The sequence below is a fragment of the Pseudophryne corroboree genome, chromosome 2 (assembly GCF_028390025.1).
Source record: "Pseudophryne corroboree isolate aPseCor3 chromosome 2, aPseCor3.hap2, whole genome shotgun sequence".
NCBI lineage: Eukaryota > Metazoa > Chordata > Amphibia > Anura > Myobatrachidae > Pseudophryne > Pseudophryne corroboree.
The window spans coordinates 35,313,653-35,330,258 of record NC_086445.1 but is presented as its reverse complement, the minus strand read 5'-3'; the positions used below and the strand labels follow the sequence as shown (position 1 = coordinate 35,330,258).

The following is a 16,606-nucleotide window of genomic DNA, read 5'->3' as shown; positions in this document are numbered from 1 at the left end:
AATGATGATCATTATCACCTGTTTGGTATGATTGGTTAATCATACACCTGATTATAATCCCACAAAATCCCTGACTTTGTGCAAGTGTACCTAGAAGAATTGATGCTGTTTTTCGAAGGCAAAGGGTGGTCACACCAAATATTGATTTGTTTTAGAGTTCTCTTCTGTTCATTCACTTAATATTTTATTTTATCAATTAACAAAATGCAAACACTTCTATTTTTGAAAGAGTTCTTACTTTGCTGCATTTTTTTCCCACACTTGCCTTAAACATTTGCACTGTATAGGAACAATATTATATAAATAAATGATCAATAACTGTTAAAGAACAATTGTATATGTTACTAAATATATGTTCTATCTGATATCTACTGTAGATGATACATATGTAAAACTACACAGAATTTTCACACATAATGAAGTGACCCATCTACTGATGTATAGAGGGTTTATCTTAGTACTTTTGTCCCCAACAGGTCCGCACGCCTCCTCACACTATCCTGAGAAGACACATCAGTGCTCGGAGTGTCAGCAATGTTTCCCTAATCATTCAGCCCTCGTCACCCATCAGCAAACGCATAGCACCAGTAATCTGTATAGATGCTCGGCTTGTGGAGTGCGTTTCAGCTCCAAAACTACTTTTACCGCCCACCAGCGATGTCACACCAAGGACAGATTGTTTCATTGTTATAGTGGGAAATCCTTCCGTCAAAGGTCACGTCTCTTGTCAAATAAAAGTACACACACCAGGGAGAGGCCATTTTCATGCCCGGAGTGCGGTAAAGGTTTTGCCAGAAATTTTACTCTCATTACGCATCAGCGGATTCACTCTGGCGAGAAACCCTTTAGTTGCTCAGAATGTGGGAAGTGTTTCACGCAGAGATCCAACCTTGTGAAACACCAGCGCCTCCACACCGGAGAGAGGCCATTTGCGTGTTCCCAGTGTGGCCGCTGCTTTTCTGACCGCTCAAACCTTCGGCAACATGAGGGGTCACACCGGTTTAGGCCAATTAACTGCTCCTCACATACATAGCTTGTTAACTAAGTGCAAACAGACTTCTTTTCCTGTGGAATACAGGACTTAGAACTGCACATGTAAAGGGAGCAGTTTCATTTTCCATATAAACTTTTACATTTAGATGGTGATATACATTTCTGCATGGTAAAGGTAACAATCATCCTCCTTTCTCTATCTCTCTATACATTGCCTTGGTATTGTAGCAGTTGAGTTCAACAACGGTAGCTTTACTCCTGTTTTAGTTTTTTTAAATAAGGGTCATTCAGTGGTAACAAATGTTACATTTTGAATATATTTCATGTGAAATATATTTTTTTTGAGCATGTGTTTTTAATATTTTGTGCAAAGTAAATGTTTGTGTGGTACATGATATGCTTTCATATTGATGCAAAGCTTGTCATGAATACTGGTAACAAACGTATATAAAAAGGCCATTTTCATGGAATGACTCATAAAACCAATGGTGGATCAATCAATAGACGAGCAGAAGCAACCCGGTACTAGTGCTAGTCCTAAGTCTTCTTCAACATCTACTAAAGGTGGTCAAGAGGAAAGAAGGCATGAAGCGTACCTCAAATCTAAACAGTATTTCACAATGATAAACAAATCATTGCCTCTAACTATGAAAGGAAAATGTACTATATGTAACTTTGGCAACATGCCATAGATCCACACACAGTGGCAAGGAAAGTCTCAAGCAATGGTCTTTCTTCGCTAGTGGTGGTCCTGCTACTGCTTTTTCCTGACCTATTGCAAAAGCTAGGGCCAAAAACATGTATTTACTGTATCCTCACATTGAACACCTTCTGGTTCTGTGTCTAGATGTGTCACCTTTAAAACGGGAAAATCAGTGCACAAAAAGAACACTATGGCTGAAGAACAAACTGTGTTCACAAACTGCACAAATCCCTGAGGATAGTCAAAGTGTGCCCATGAGTGCTATGTCTGAGTCTGAATGTGTTGGACAGGAAGAAGTTGATCAATTCCAGGAGAAAGATGTTTGTGTCAAAGTAAGTCAGCCGCCAATGGCAGCAGTTCTTCCCAGTGATGATGAAAAAAAGGATGTTGACATGCCTGGGCATAGGACCACAAAATACACCTCTGTCATGTGGAATCAATATTACCCAAATCTGGCAAAACATTCAAGGCATCTGTACCATTTGTGAGGGCAAAGTAAGTAGAGGTAGTGACATTAACCATCTGAGGACCTCATCCCTGTTATTTGCAACAAGTTCTTTTCATGCAAATTATTAAAATCTGAAAAATCCTGTAAAATAATAGCAAGCAGTCCATCATCGGCTTCCAGCAGTTTGGACCAGCACATGAAATCTCCCATCGCCAACACCATCTTCATCAAACTCCTCATTAATGATCTGAAATAGTCTTGCTACTGTTCCTATTTACAAAGGCTAACTATTTCCTCCCCTTTCCAGGATTCCCATGTAGAATCCTTCTGCTGCTACTGGAGGTGACTTTTCATCCCAGAAGGAGACCAAGAAAGACTAGTAGTTTCAAACAAATGACTGTCTAACAAGCAATTGCAAGAGGAACCAGACAACATCCTGTTGCACAGCAATTCCCTGAAGCCATGGCAGCTATGTTAACATTAGATCTGCGCCCTACATCTGCAATCAATGCATCTGGTTTTAGACAACAATTTGAGGTCATGTGTCCCCACTACCAATTCCATCTCAATTACATTTAATCAGAACAGCAATTACCTGTACCAGGAAGTTTTGTACTGACTATCCACTTAACCACATATATGTGGACAAGCGGTACTGGTCAAACTAAAGATTACATGACTGTGACAGCCCACAATGGGTGGGTGTATTGCCTTCAGCAGCACCATCTAACAAATGCCAGTTCATTGACAGGCAGGCTACTCTCTGTATCACTGGCTTCAGTACCAGTACCAATCAAAGACTCAGATGTAATAGCAAATTGTCTTACCCAGCTAAGAATCTCCTCAGGATTTGTCATTTCCAATATTGCAAGTAACATTGTGCAAGAATTACAATTAGGTGGATTTCAACACGTGCCATGTTTTGCACACACAATCAACTTGTTCAGAGGGGGTCATTCCGAGTTGTTCGCTCGTTGACGTTTTTCGCAACGGAAAGATTAGGTGGAATGCACATGGTACGCAGCACGCATGCGCTAAGTAATTTAACACAAAACTTTGGAGATTTACACAAGCTCCAACGACGTTTTTTCAACGCTCGAGTGATCGTAGTGTGATTGACAGGAAGTGGGTGTTTCTGGGCGGAAACTAGCCGTTTTCAGGGAGTGTGCTAAAAAACGCAGGCGTGCCAGGTAAAAACGCAGGAGTGGCTGGAGAAACGGGGGTGTGGCTGGCCGAATGCAGGGCATGTTTGTGACGTCAAACCAGGAACTAAATGGACTGAGGTGATCGCAATCTAGGAGTAGGTCTGGAGCTACTCAGAAACTGCAAGGAATTATTTAGTAGCAATTCTGCTAACCTTTCGTTCGCTATTCTGCTAAGCTAAGATACACCAGGGTGGTGGCCTAGCGTTTGCAATGCTGCTAAAAGCAGCTAGCGAGCGAACAACTTGGAATGACCCCCAGAGTTTCCTAAAAAAACATAGAGAAAACCTGGTGCCTGATCTAGATTGCCAAAAATGTGTTCATACTATACTAATGCCTCAAATTTAGAGGTAATTGCTAAACTCCCACAATGAACATGAAAATAAAATTTTAAATACAGTTTACTAGGAAACGCTGTTCAGGTTATTATTTACTTCAACAACAATATAAAACAGTATATTTAATAATGGTTACACTGTTCTCCTTTACACTTGTTTCCTTCTTTCTATTTCCTCTCGTTCTATACTGTTACAAATACTATAAAATAGATGATTGTATACAGTTGACTTTATTGCATTGACTTCTCCTGGTTCTGCAATAGATATTCGTGTCTGTAATAATATTCGATTTTTTTTAAAATAATGGTTACACTGACATGTAGAGATCTCTGTGAGCAAGTTTTCAGCTTTCCCTGTAAATGCTGCTGCCAGGAAGAAACTGACCTTTTCCAAGAGACCCACTGGTGATGATGATGACGATGAGTCAACTCATCGCACCAGAGTGAAACATTATGACATCTAGTTAGGCTAATTATTGACACCTCTACTGTGATTCAGTTTGATACAGTAAGCATCAATAGAATGGTGGGGGATTATGTTTATGACAATGTATAAATAAACATGTTACACAGTCACGTTGAATACTGGGAGGAAAAAAGGCTAATTGGAGACTCTTGTACAAACTCTCTTTGATGTACTAAAACTGCCAGCCCCCCAGTGTGTACTCAAAGAGAATTTTCAACACAGCCGGAAAACTTGTGGGCGATCGAAGTAGGAGGCTACTTCTAAAAAATTTAGAAAAGCTAATGTTCAGTAAAATGAATTGCAAATTCTATGAGGAAGACTTGTGCTGCCAATTACAACAAACAGAAACTACTTCTGTAATGGTGGATTCCAGTGGAGATGAGTAATATTGTGTGATGATCATGATATTATTAACAACAACAGTGAGAAGTTAGATGAGCATGATGATGAGTCTGACATGGTCCAAAAGGAACTATGAGTTACAAGTTAGCCCCTTTAAGTCCATTGGTAGCTTAACCAAACCACAAACATCTGGTCTTTTATGGGGGCCCATACAAACCAAGCACTTCATCAGCAAAGTGAAGTGCTTGGTTTGTTAAACTATATCCTTTTTACATCTAAAACAAAAGGGTGGATGGAAGACCCCAAGGACAATTCCATTGTGCACCACTTTTCTTTTCATTATAGGCTGTATTTTTTAGAAGCATTGTGTATAATAAATATTAGTAATTGTATATTACTGTATTTTAAGGGGGGCATTGTTGATGGTCGTCTGTCTTTTGTATCTCGCAGTTCTATTCTGCTACTAATTATCATCCTGTCTTGTGTGTGCTTGACTTGCAGCATACAATAAATGATTGTAATAATCAAAATACAGTATTTTTTTTTTTTTTGGGGGGGGGGGGCATTGTTGATGGTCTATTTTCTCTTGCCAATCTGTTTAAATCACTTGTATTGTTGTGATTCCTGAGATCTGTGATTTGCTGCATGTAGCAGTTTGCAATTGCATTAGAATGTCAATTTTAAATCTTGCATTAGGATTCTTAGTTTTTAAAATGTTTCACATCTCTATTCTATTTTTCTTTTTTAATCAATCAAACAAAACTTCTAAGTCTTGATTATTGAAAACATTCTTTCTACGGGGTTCTATTAAACAGCCATCCTGTCTGCCGCAATGTTTCATAGATGTGTTTTTATTTTTTTTAGACTGCCATGCATTTGTGCCACTGTTCTGTTTTTAGTTTAGCTTGCTGCAGCCTTTGACAAGTGATCAAAATTGAAATTAATGTTATTGATGTTAATAGTACTATAGGTACAAAATAGGTCCAAATTACTTTATTTTTATTTATTTTTTACATTGTCAAGAAATCCTAAACAAAAATTAATCTGAATCCAATTCAAAACTCTTGAGGGTGGTTTTGCCAAAACTGAAAAACAAAAACAAAACAATGAGGCTGGTTTTGGCAAACAAAGACATGAGGGCACATCTGTACTAAATAAAGTCCCTTTAAGTCATAATACATACTGAATTTGAGACAAATTCCAATTCTATGTATGAACGACAGGATTAAAGAACAATTGTATATGCTACTGAATATATGTACTGATATCTATAGGGTACATATCTATAACAACACAGAATATCTCACAAATGACATGACCCATCCACTGATCTATAGAGGGTTTATCTTAGCACTTTTGTCCCCAACAGGTCCGCATGCCTCCTCACACTATCCTGAGAAGACGCATCAGTGCTCGGAGTGTCAGCAATGTTTCCCTAATCATTCAGCCCTCGTCACCCATCAGCAAACGCATAGCACCAGTAATCTGTATAGATGCTCGGATTGCGGAATGCATTTCAGCTCCAACTTGGCTCTTACCGCCCACCAGCGATGTCACACTGAGGACAAACTGTTTTACTGTACTTTTTGTGGGAAATCATTTAATCAGAGATCAAATTTCCTTTGTCATAAGAGGACTCACACCGGGGAGAGGCCATTTTCATGTCAGGAGTGCGGCAGATGTTTTGCCCGAAACTCTACTCTTGTTACACATCTGCGGCTACACTCTGGCGAGAAACCTTTTAGTTGCGCAGAATGTGGGAAGTGTTTCACGCAGAGATCCACCCTTGTGAAACACCGTCGCATCCACACTGGAGAGAGGCCGTATGTGTGTTCCCAGTGTGGACGCTGCTTTTCTAACAGCTCAAACCTTTGGCAACATAAGAGGGTTCATATTGGTTTAAGTAAATAAATTGTTCCTCAGAAACATACTGTAAGATTTCTTTACGAACTGCAAATGAACTGATTTATTATGAGGACAAATCTGTCCCAACTCTGACACATCCTCTTCCTCTTGTTATTTTCTCCTTATGGGCAGCAAGGGGAGGCGAGAGATTCAGCAGCACTGTAGCAGTGTAGAAAGAAAGATGGTTTCCATTGTGCTGGAGTAAATGAAACGGCAATGTCAGAGCAGCAGTCCCTTTAAGTTATTATGCATGCTGACTTTGAGACAAATTCCAGGTTTATGTAGGAATGACAGGATTAACTGTTAAGGAATGGCTACTGATTATATGTACTATCTCATATGTATATGGTACATATGTATACCTACACAGAATATCTCACTCATGACACGACCTATCTGCTGATGTATATTTTTTTATTTATTAACAGTTTTTTATATAGCGCAGCAAATTCCGTTGCGCTTTACAATTGTAAATAACAGTGATATAACAAAACTGGGTATTAACAAACAGTCATAGAGGTAGGAAGGCCCTGCTCGCAAGCTTACAATCTATAGGGAAATAGGCATGTATACACAAGGATAGGTGCTATCTATTGCATAGTTGTCCACCAGATATCAAAGGTTCTTGGTGGGCTGTATGATATGGTCATACAGCCATGATGAACCGGGTTCGAAAGGAAGGATGAGAAGACGTGAGAATATGTGTGGACTGTGCAGAGTGGATGCAATTTGTGGGAAGGTTTATGAAAGTTATGTGGGCAGTTCTGGAATTTGATACGCTTGCCTGAAGAGGTGAGTTTTCAAGGAATACTTGAAGGTTTGGAGACTAAAGGAGAGTCTTATTGTACGTGGTAGGGCATTCCACAGAGTGGGTGCAGCCCGATGAAAGTCCTGCAATCGTGAGTGGGAGCGAGTAATGAGTGTGGATGAGAGACGCAGATCTTGTGAAGTGGTCAGGTTGGGAGATATTTTGAGATAAGCGAAGTGATGTACGTTGGTGTAGTTTGGTCAATGGCCTTGTGTGTGAGTAAAAGTATTTTATATTGAATAAGGTAGAATACATGTAACCAATGTAGGGACTGACAGAGTGGATCTTCTGACGATGAACGTTTAGCGAGGAAGATTAGCCTCCCAGCTGCATTCAGAATGGATTGTAGTGGTGAGAGTCTCATTTTGGGAAGACCAGTCAGGAGACTATTGCAATAATCAATACGGTAGATAATGAAAGCATGGATTAGAGTTTTAGCAGTGTCTTGTGTAAGGTATGGTTGTATTTTGGATATGGTTTTTAGATGCATGTAACATGATTTTGAGACAGATTGAATGTGAGAAACAAAGGACAGATCAGAGTCAAGGATGACACCTAGGTAGCGATCTTGTGGGTTAGGGTAGATTGTCGAGTTTTCAACAGTGATAGAGATATCAGGTTGGTACCTACTATTGGCCGGTGGAAATATAATTAACTCTGTTTTGAAATATTAAGTTTGAGGTGGCGAGATGTCATCCAAGATGAAATGGCAGAAAGGCATTAAGTGACACATGTATAGAGGGTTTATCTTAGCTCTTTAATCCCCAACAGGTCTGCATGCCTCCTCACACTATCCTGAGAAGATGCATCAGTGTCAGCAATGTTTTGCTAATTATTCAGCCATTGTCACCCATCAGCAAACGCATAGCGCCAGTAATCTGTATAGATACTTAGATTGCAGAATGCATTTTCATCATTATCCATGATAGTGAGGGTACTTTGCTGAAGTCTTTTTTATGTGTTACTTTTGATTGTTCTTGTATCACATTAGGTCCCATAAACCTATAAAGCTCTCCACATCACCATGGATATTGCTTCAGCCCACAGATGGTAGCTTCCATTTTGTTTGGTGATGACAACTCCACTGTAGTATTTGGTTTATATTCTTCTATAACCTGTAGGTGTCAGTGTTGCTACTACTGTCCATGTGAAGAGTAATAAGTAGTTTTTTCTGAAGAGCTGGTTATCAAAGTCGCTGATGACACTGTTACAACCCACTTTTTTAGTAACTTTAGCCTTTGACCAGGTGCCATCACAGTAACATACTAAAAAGGATAAATATGACTGTTTTATTACATTTTATTCAACTTGTTATTTCAGTGATTTGATTTGGACTGCATCACTAGAGGAGGACATATAGCTGTGCAAGGTCACTGACAATACTCTATTATAATAAAGGCCGTGCAATTTTTCTAGTGATTGTGGTGAAAGTGATGACTGTGAGCTGACTGGTCCATCTTATGGGCATGTTATGGGAGCATCATGGTTGGTTTGCTGAAGTTACATACACAGACGTTTCCTTACTCATATTAATGGCAATTCTCAGATGGACATAGGGCTAGTGAGACACATGAGGGAAGGCTATATTGAACTAACACTAAGTCTGTCCTAAGGACTACTGTGGGATTATTTATGAATGTTTACTGTTTAACCTAAGCATTATACTATTGAGCTCATAATTATTTGTGGAAGCAGAAGGGCACCACTGGGCTCTGAATGTTCTTTAATGCTATCCTGTTTGTTACCCTTTTTTAGCACACTGATTAAAAGTTTTTCCCAGCTAGGAAGTGAATATCAGCTTAAATGTATTGCATGTCACAGAAACCATGTAAGGGGTTAATTCTCAGACTGACTGGACACTATCTGAGACATGTAGGAAGTCTAACGTCATCAACCCCTATTGTTCTCTCCTAGGACTGTGCTGGACTCGGGCAGGGAATCAGCAGGTAATAACCTGCACAGAACCTATCCTCCTGCCTCCCATCTCCCACCCCTATTTCTGCAGCTCCAATAAGGAGAAACCACCACTCCTTGGACAGCCCTCTAAGGCAGGTCTACCTCCTTGGGAATTGGGGACATTGTAAAATGAGCAGCATATATTCAGATAGATGTGATGCCCAGAACTATACACAATTTTCAAGATGTGGACGTACCGGGTGGTCTTCTGTTTGCCGGCGGTCGGGCTCCCGGCGCTCAGTATACCGGCGCCGGGAGCCCGACAGCCGGCATACCGACACTTATTTTCCCTCGTGGGGGTCCACGACCCCCATAGAGGGAGAATAAAATAGTGTGGCGCGCGTAGCGCGCCACCGTGCCCGTAGCGTGGCGAGCGCAGCGAGCCCGCAAGGGGCTCATTTGCGCTCGCCAAGCTGTCGGTAAGCCGGCGGTCGGGCTCCCGGCGCCGGGATGCTGGTCGCCGGGAGCCCGACCGCCGGCCAGCCGTAGTGAACCCGACGTACCAATGATTTGTACTGTGGCTTGGTTACATGCACATCCCTTGTCTCCATTCCCCGTTTTACGCATGCTAACGCCTTATTTGCCTTCGTTGCTGCACTTTGACATTGCGTACTGCCGCTAAGTCTGTTATCGATGAGAACCCCCAAATCTCTTTCAATTACCGTTTAACCCAGATTTTCCCCATTTCATTTGTAGGTTGTCTGATTGTTTTTAGTCCTAGGGTGCATAACTGTACATTTTTCTTTATTGAACCTCATTCTACATTTGGCTGCCTAAACTTCCAGTTTAAGTAAGTCGTTCTGTAGAGAAGCAATAACCTTGTCTGAATGAATTACTTTACTTTACACAGTTTAGTATCATCTGCAAAAATGGACACTGTGCTTTCCAGACCCACTCCTAGGTAATTAATAAATACGTTAAACAATAGTGGCCCGAGTAAGGACCCTTGCGGTATTTCACTGAGTACTGAGGCACACTCTGAAAACATCCCATTAACCTTCACTCACTGTTCCCTGTTATCCAGCCAATTGCTTACCCAAGTACAAATAGTGTGTCGTAACCTGAGCTCCCTTAATTTGAGAATCAGTGTCATGTGGCACTGTGTCGAAGGCTTTAGCAAAAAGAAGATCTCCGTGAGCAGAGCAATAAGTTCTAATGTCCTAATTATAAGCATAGCTGGCACAGGGGCACCTCACTACAGACTTGTTCTGGAAGAACTGTCGGTACACAATAAAGTCACCTTAAAGATTTATTCTGCACGTCTGTACAGACCAAACAAAATCAGATTTGTAAGATGTTATATAGTCTTATATACCAGATTTTATTAAAACATATGTCAATCAAAGATTTAACGTACACACCTCTAACAGACGTAATTAAAACATGACTATACTGTAATACCAAAATTATTTGCAAAATTCAACTTTCCTATTTCCCATGAAACTAGCCAACCACAACCTGTCATAGGCTTATGATTCACCAATATTTCAACACATTTATACCCAGTAATCAAAAATTTGACTTTCTGCAGACCTGTAGAATTTGACATTAAAGCTACATTTTCTATTATATTCTTAATCACTCAGCATCATTCAGCTTCTGTATTTAATTCTGTTATCCATTCTTTCTATTCGTCCACTATTAGTCCACTCTCTGCTGACATAATCAACATCCTACTGCAAAAATCCATTTTTCACAAATCCTCTGTATTATTCCTCTCTCTGCTGATATAATCAGCATTATACTACACAAATCAAAAGGTTCTGATCAGAACTACTAAGGAGGTTCAGGATGACCTACAACAAAGGAAAGGGTAGATTCACGGGAATTGGGTTAAAACTTCTTCAGGAGCATGCAGAAACACAGGCAATTTTCTCTATTATTCCTCTCTCTTCTGATATAGGGGTTATTCAGGCTGCATCACCAATCAATGCAACCCCAATAACCCCGTTCCGGTCGCTATAGCGCACATGGAGTTTCCGTCCTGTGCGTGCGCTAGCAGCCATTGCGATCTGATCGCATTGGCTGTGAATGCCTCTGCCTGTTTGAGAGGCAGAGGTGTTTATGGAATTGCTAAGGAGGTTCAGTATAACATACAACAAATCAAAGGGTAGATTCATAGGGATTTGGTTAAAACATTTAATTTTCAAGCATAAGGAGAGTCAGGATGACACAACCAATGAAAGGGTAGATTCATGGGAATTTGGCCAAAACATGTTATTCACAAGCATGCATACACAGGCAATTATCTATATTGTTCCTTTCTGCTAATATAAGCATTCTACTATACAAATCAAAAGGTTCTGATAGGAATTACTGAGGTTCAGGATGACATACAGTGATGCTTGAATGTTTGTGAACCTTTCAAAATGTTATATATTTCTGCTGAAATTTGTCCTAAAACTACCTCTGATTTTCACACAAATACTAAAAGTAGATAAGGATAACCAACTCAAACAAATTAGACAAAGAGACATGCTCATTTTTTTTTATTGATGAAAATAATATCTGTGAGTGGAGAAAGTATGTGAACCTTTGTTTTCAGTATCTGGTATGACCCCCTTGTGCAGCAATAACTGCATGTAAAAATTTACAGTGTTGATTAGTCCTGAACATCAGCTTGGAGGAATTTTACCCCATTCCTCCTTACAAAACAGTTTCAACTCTGTTAAGTTGGTGGGTTTCCTCCCATAAACTTCTCGCTTCAGGTCCTTCCACAACATTTCAATTGGATTTAAAGGCCTAATTCAGAGTTGATCGCAGCAGCAAATTATCAGTTGGGCAAAACCATGTGCACTGCAGGGGGGTCAAATATAACATGTGCAGAGAGATTTGGGTGGGGTGTGTTCAAACTGAAATCTAAATTGCAGTGTAAAAATAAAGCAGCCGGTATTTACCCTGCACAGAAACAATAGAACCAACCCAAATCCAACTCTCTCTGCAAATGTTATATCTGCCCCAACTGCAGTGCACATGGCTTTGCCCATTAGCTAACAAATTTGCTGTTGCGATCAGGTCTGAATTAGGCCCACAGTAAGGACTTTGAATTGGCCATTCCAAAACGTCACATTTATTCTTCTTTAACCATTCATTGATCGAATGACTTGTGTGCTTCTTTTCTAGTAGGTCTGTGGTCACCAGTGTCAGTGACTCTTTATCTCTGGGACTGCTAAGAGCATGGCAGATCTCTTGCTCATCCATCTATGTTGCATCACTTCAGACTTTTTCAACTCTGGTGTTCTACTCCCGAGGAGGCAGTTCACCCAGGGCTTACTTTCCAGTCACCAAACTCTGGCTTCTATGTGCCATTTGAGGTATAATCCTAGACTCTTCTTTGTTGAACTTAATGAACTCTGGTTCTCCCTGCAGATTCCATGCAGCAGCTTTACATTTGCAGTATGAGAACATTTTGATCTGTTATTAAAATGTTCTTGTATGTTGTCTTATTTCAAATTTTCAGATATGTCCACTTACATCTGCACTCCCTGTTTGTTTAACAGCTCTTGTAGTCACACCATGCCGTGGCATGACTTGGTAGCGCCGAGTGTATTTACAAGCAACTTTGGGGGTAATTCAGACCTGATCACTAGGGTGCGGTTTTTGCATCCCTGCGATCTGGTAGTCGCCGCCTACAGAAGGAGGAAATCGCTGAGTGGGGTTGCGATCGCATGTGCAGGAGAGCTGCTCAAACAGAAGTTTGTGCAGTCTCTGCACAGCCCAGGACTTACTCTTCCAGTACGATGATCGGGACCAGGGCTGATGTCAGAAACACTCCCTCCAAATGTCTGGATCCTCCTGCTTTTTTCTGGACACTCCTGTAAAAAGGTCAGTTGCCACCAACAAACGGCTTCTTCCTATTAGTCACCTTGTGATCGCTCGTGCGATCGCTTTTTTTACACCATCCCATCACTGCCCGGCGCTCCATGTCGCTGCGTACCGACATGCCTGCGCATTGCGGTGCATGCACAGTTCAGACCTGATCGCAGGCTGTACGAAAATGCAGCCTAGCGATCAGGTCTGAATTACTCCCTTTTTCCTTTAACATGCGTCTTTTTTGCAAAACGATGCAAATAGGACACACAAACTGCTTATGCTGATAAAAATTATATGCGATATGCCTATATTTTATGTGCAACCGTGTCTGTCTGCGTACAAAATGGTACGTTACATGGCGTATTAAAGCAATATGTATGAGGACACATCTATATGTTGGTTCCTTTCCAACTGCTGGTCAGCTACTAAGCTTAACTCCAGTACTCCCAAATGTGCTGCATTATTGTGGGGCTATACAAAACATCTAATTCACAAGCATGCAGACACAGTTTTCTCTGTTATTCCCCTCTCTACTGATATAATCATTATTCTACTACAGAAATCAAAAGGTTCTGATCAGGATTACTAAGGAAGTTCTGGATGACATACAACAAAGGATGGGGTAAATTCATGGGATTGGGTTAAACCAGTGGTTTCCAAACTTTTTTGAATCACGGCACCCTAGAATATCAGGATTTTTTTCACGGCACCCCTAGGCCAAAAATTTCTTATTGAGAAATTTAGAAAGAAATATTAAGTAGATCGCATTTATACGTCATCCATAGGGTCAGTTGTGTGACGAGGGACAAGATTTGCTTCTGTTTGGCCACATATTGTATGACTGGCAGCCACCAGCACTGGTTTTGCCTATTATATTGACCATGAATAATTTGAATTGGTCCTGAACCACCAACCCAGGGCACCCCTGCAAGTGTCCCGAGGCACCCCAGGGAGCAACGGCACACAGTTTGGGAACCAAACTGTTTAAACCATCTAATTCACAAGCATGCAGACACACAGGAAATTCTCTGTTATTCATATGAAGAGGCTGTGTCTTGAAGAATGTCCTCTGAGCTGTCACGGGAGACATGACTTTTCTACACTGTGTAACGTGAATCCACTACGTTTTCTCCTATTACCTTAACAGCAGATTGAGTTCTTAGCAAGACTTGATAAGGTCTTTCACACCGATCTGTCAGCGAGCCTGATTTCAGGAAATTGAAGGCCATCACCTAATCACCAGTTTGTAGATTGTGGCAAGCACTCTCCGCCAGGATTGGTTGTGCACTAATCACAGCAGCATGCATCTTCGGCTGCTTGCTTAGTGAAATGAGAGAATTCATAATGAGGTAATTTTTCTTACTGAGTTCATATGGGGGGATACAATAACAACAGTGGGTAGCCTTCCAAACAATATCTCATAAGGGGAAATATTAATTCTCTTGGGGTGATTCTGATCGAGTGTAATACCAATGGCTAGGCTTCTGGCCACTGCAAGCCAGTTTCCTTACATATTTGAGAAAGTTTGTTCTTAGTGATCCCATTGTAACATTCGACTTTGCCACTTGATTGTCGATGATATGTGTATATAGCAGTGGTTTTTATTCCAAAATTAGTTCAGTAAAATGTGTGCCTTGGTCATATAATATTACAAAAGGTATACCATACCTACAGACAAAAACTTAACAGTAATTGATGCTATTGCACTAGCCACAGATTTCCATTTGACCCATCCTGAAAACAAATCCACACAAACCAGTACATACTGTAGCACCCTAACCTTTGGACGTTGAATTAAGTCAGTCTGTATGATTTGTAAAGTACCTGATGTTTGAGGAAGATAGCAAGGCATAGTCATAACTGGCCACCCTGCATTTTTCTGACAGGTAGATAATACAGGATGCACAGTATCTGGCTGCAAAGTTAGGAACAAACCAGTAAATCTGAATTAGACTCATTTTAGCCATCTTATCTGCATGGGTCAGTCCATGGGACATCAATGACAGCTAATGTGATTTTAGGGCCACAGGCTTACCTTCGGAGCTTCGTAACATGCCTTCATTGTTCTTAGTACACTTTGCATTTTCCCAGTCCTTTCTTATGCAAACATTTTCTATTATAATCTTATTATTTCTATTATAATCTTTCAGTGTGTTGTTGGCTTTGCGGCAGTATCTGCTCTATGATTGCTTTTAGTGATCTTTGGCCCTCATTCCGAGTTGTTCGCTCGCAAGGCGATTTTAGCAGTATTGCACACGCTAAGCCGCCGCCTACCGGGAGTGAATCTTAGCATCTTAAAATTGCGAACGATGTATTCGCAATATTGCGATTACACACCTCGTAGCAGTTTCTGAGTAGCTCCAGACTTACTCGGCATCTGCGGTCAGTTCAGTGCTTGTCGTTCCTGGTTTGACGTCACAAACACACCCAGCGTTCGCCCAGACACTCCTCCGTTTCTCCGGCCACTCCTGCGTTTTTTCCGGAAACGGTAGCGTTTTTTCCCACACGCCCATAAAACGGCCTGTTTCCGCCCAGTAACACCCATTTCCTGTCAATCACATTACAATCGCCTGAGCGAAGAAAAAGCCGTGAGTAAAAATCCAAACTTCATAGCAAATTTACTTGGCGCAGTCGCAGTGCGGACATTGCGCATGCGCACTAAGCGGAAAACGCTGCGATGCGAAGAAATTTTCCGAGCGAACGACTCGGAATGACCTCCTTTGATTCCATATTTCACCAAAATCATGCACAACAAGCCTTCATTGTTCTGAGTACACTCTCGATTTTCCCAGTCCTTTCTTATAAATCACAAGCCTTTTGCATTTCGAAAAATGTTTTTTAAATATAATATTATGTATGCAAACATTTTCTATTACAATCTTTCAATGTGCTGTTGGTTTTGCGGAAGTATCTGCTTTATGATTTCCTTTAGTGATCTTTGTTTCCATATTTCACCAAAATCATGAACAACACCAAAAGCGTATATACTATCTGTGTGTATATTTACGCACTTTCCTTCTGCCAATTGACATGTTTTTGTTAGTGCCTTTAAGAGCCCCATACATTACAACGATAATGCCTGATTTCATCCAATTTCAACCTTTTGGGCTGATAAATCGGATGAAAAGTGGCAAATCAGATGTGTTTTACATCCGATGCGCGGTCCCGTGAGAATCGGATTGGAGCCCCTAGATCGTTAGTGCTGCACTCATGATATATCTGATCCCACAGGCATGGCTGGGTTCGCATAAGATACATTGTATGCAAAAGGATCGCATACAATGTATTTTATGCGATCCTGCCGCCTGGGAGGCTGCCGGGCGTTTCAAGTGAAATCTTATGCGACATGAAGGTCAGACATGTCGCTGTAGTGTATGGGGCCCTTAAATTTTGCTAACCGTGCTGAGGGTGGTGGTAAAAGAGACATGGAAAAAAGTTTGTGTGTTATCTATAACAGCATACCCTGATTATGTTGACCCAGCCATCATCAGTTGGGCTGCTCCTATACCAATAATCCTTATGTTACTGGATCCTACTGGGCACTGAAATAAGCAACAGGTCATTATAACCATACAATTGTGTAAGCACCCCTGTGGCATGTGCTAGGTATTCATGAATAAACAAAAATCCTTC

General features: G+C 40.9%; 1 protein-coding gene across 5 annotated transcripts in view; it reads left to right on the top strand.

Moving 5' to 3' along the window:
• LOC134995275 (zinc finger protein 436-like) overlaps nucleotides 1-16,606 on the top strand; it is a 213,255-nt gene that overhangs the window by 142,124 nt on the left and 54,525 nt on the right. The window contains exon 12 of one of the 5 annotated variants that reach the window (XM_063951088.1): nucleotides 5,861-6,407. The exons of 3 other annotated variants lie outside the window; for them this stretch is intronic. In XM_063951088.1, the coding sequence (XP_063807158.1) occupies nucleotides 5,861-6,402 (542 nt within the window). In that variant the 3' untranslated portion in view covers nucleotides 6,403-6,407. Of the gene's footprint in view, nucleotides 1-476; nucleotides 1,051-5,860; nucleotides 6,408-16,606 lie in introns of those variants that run through there. One more of the 5 variants, XM_063951080.1, reaches the window with a different exon arrangement.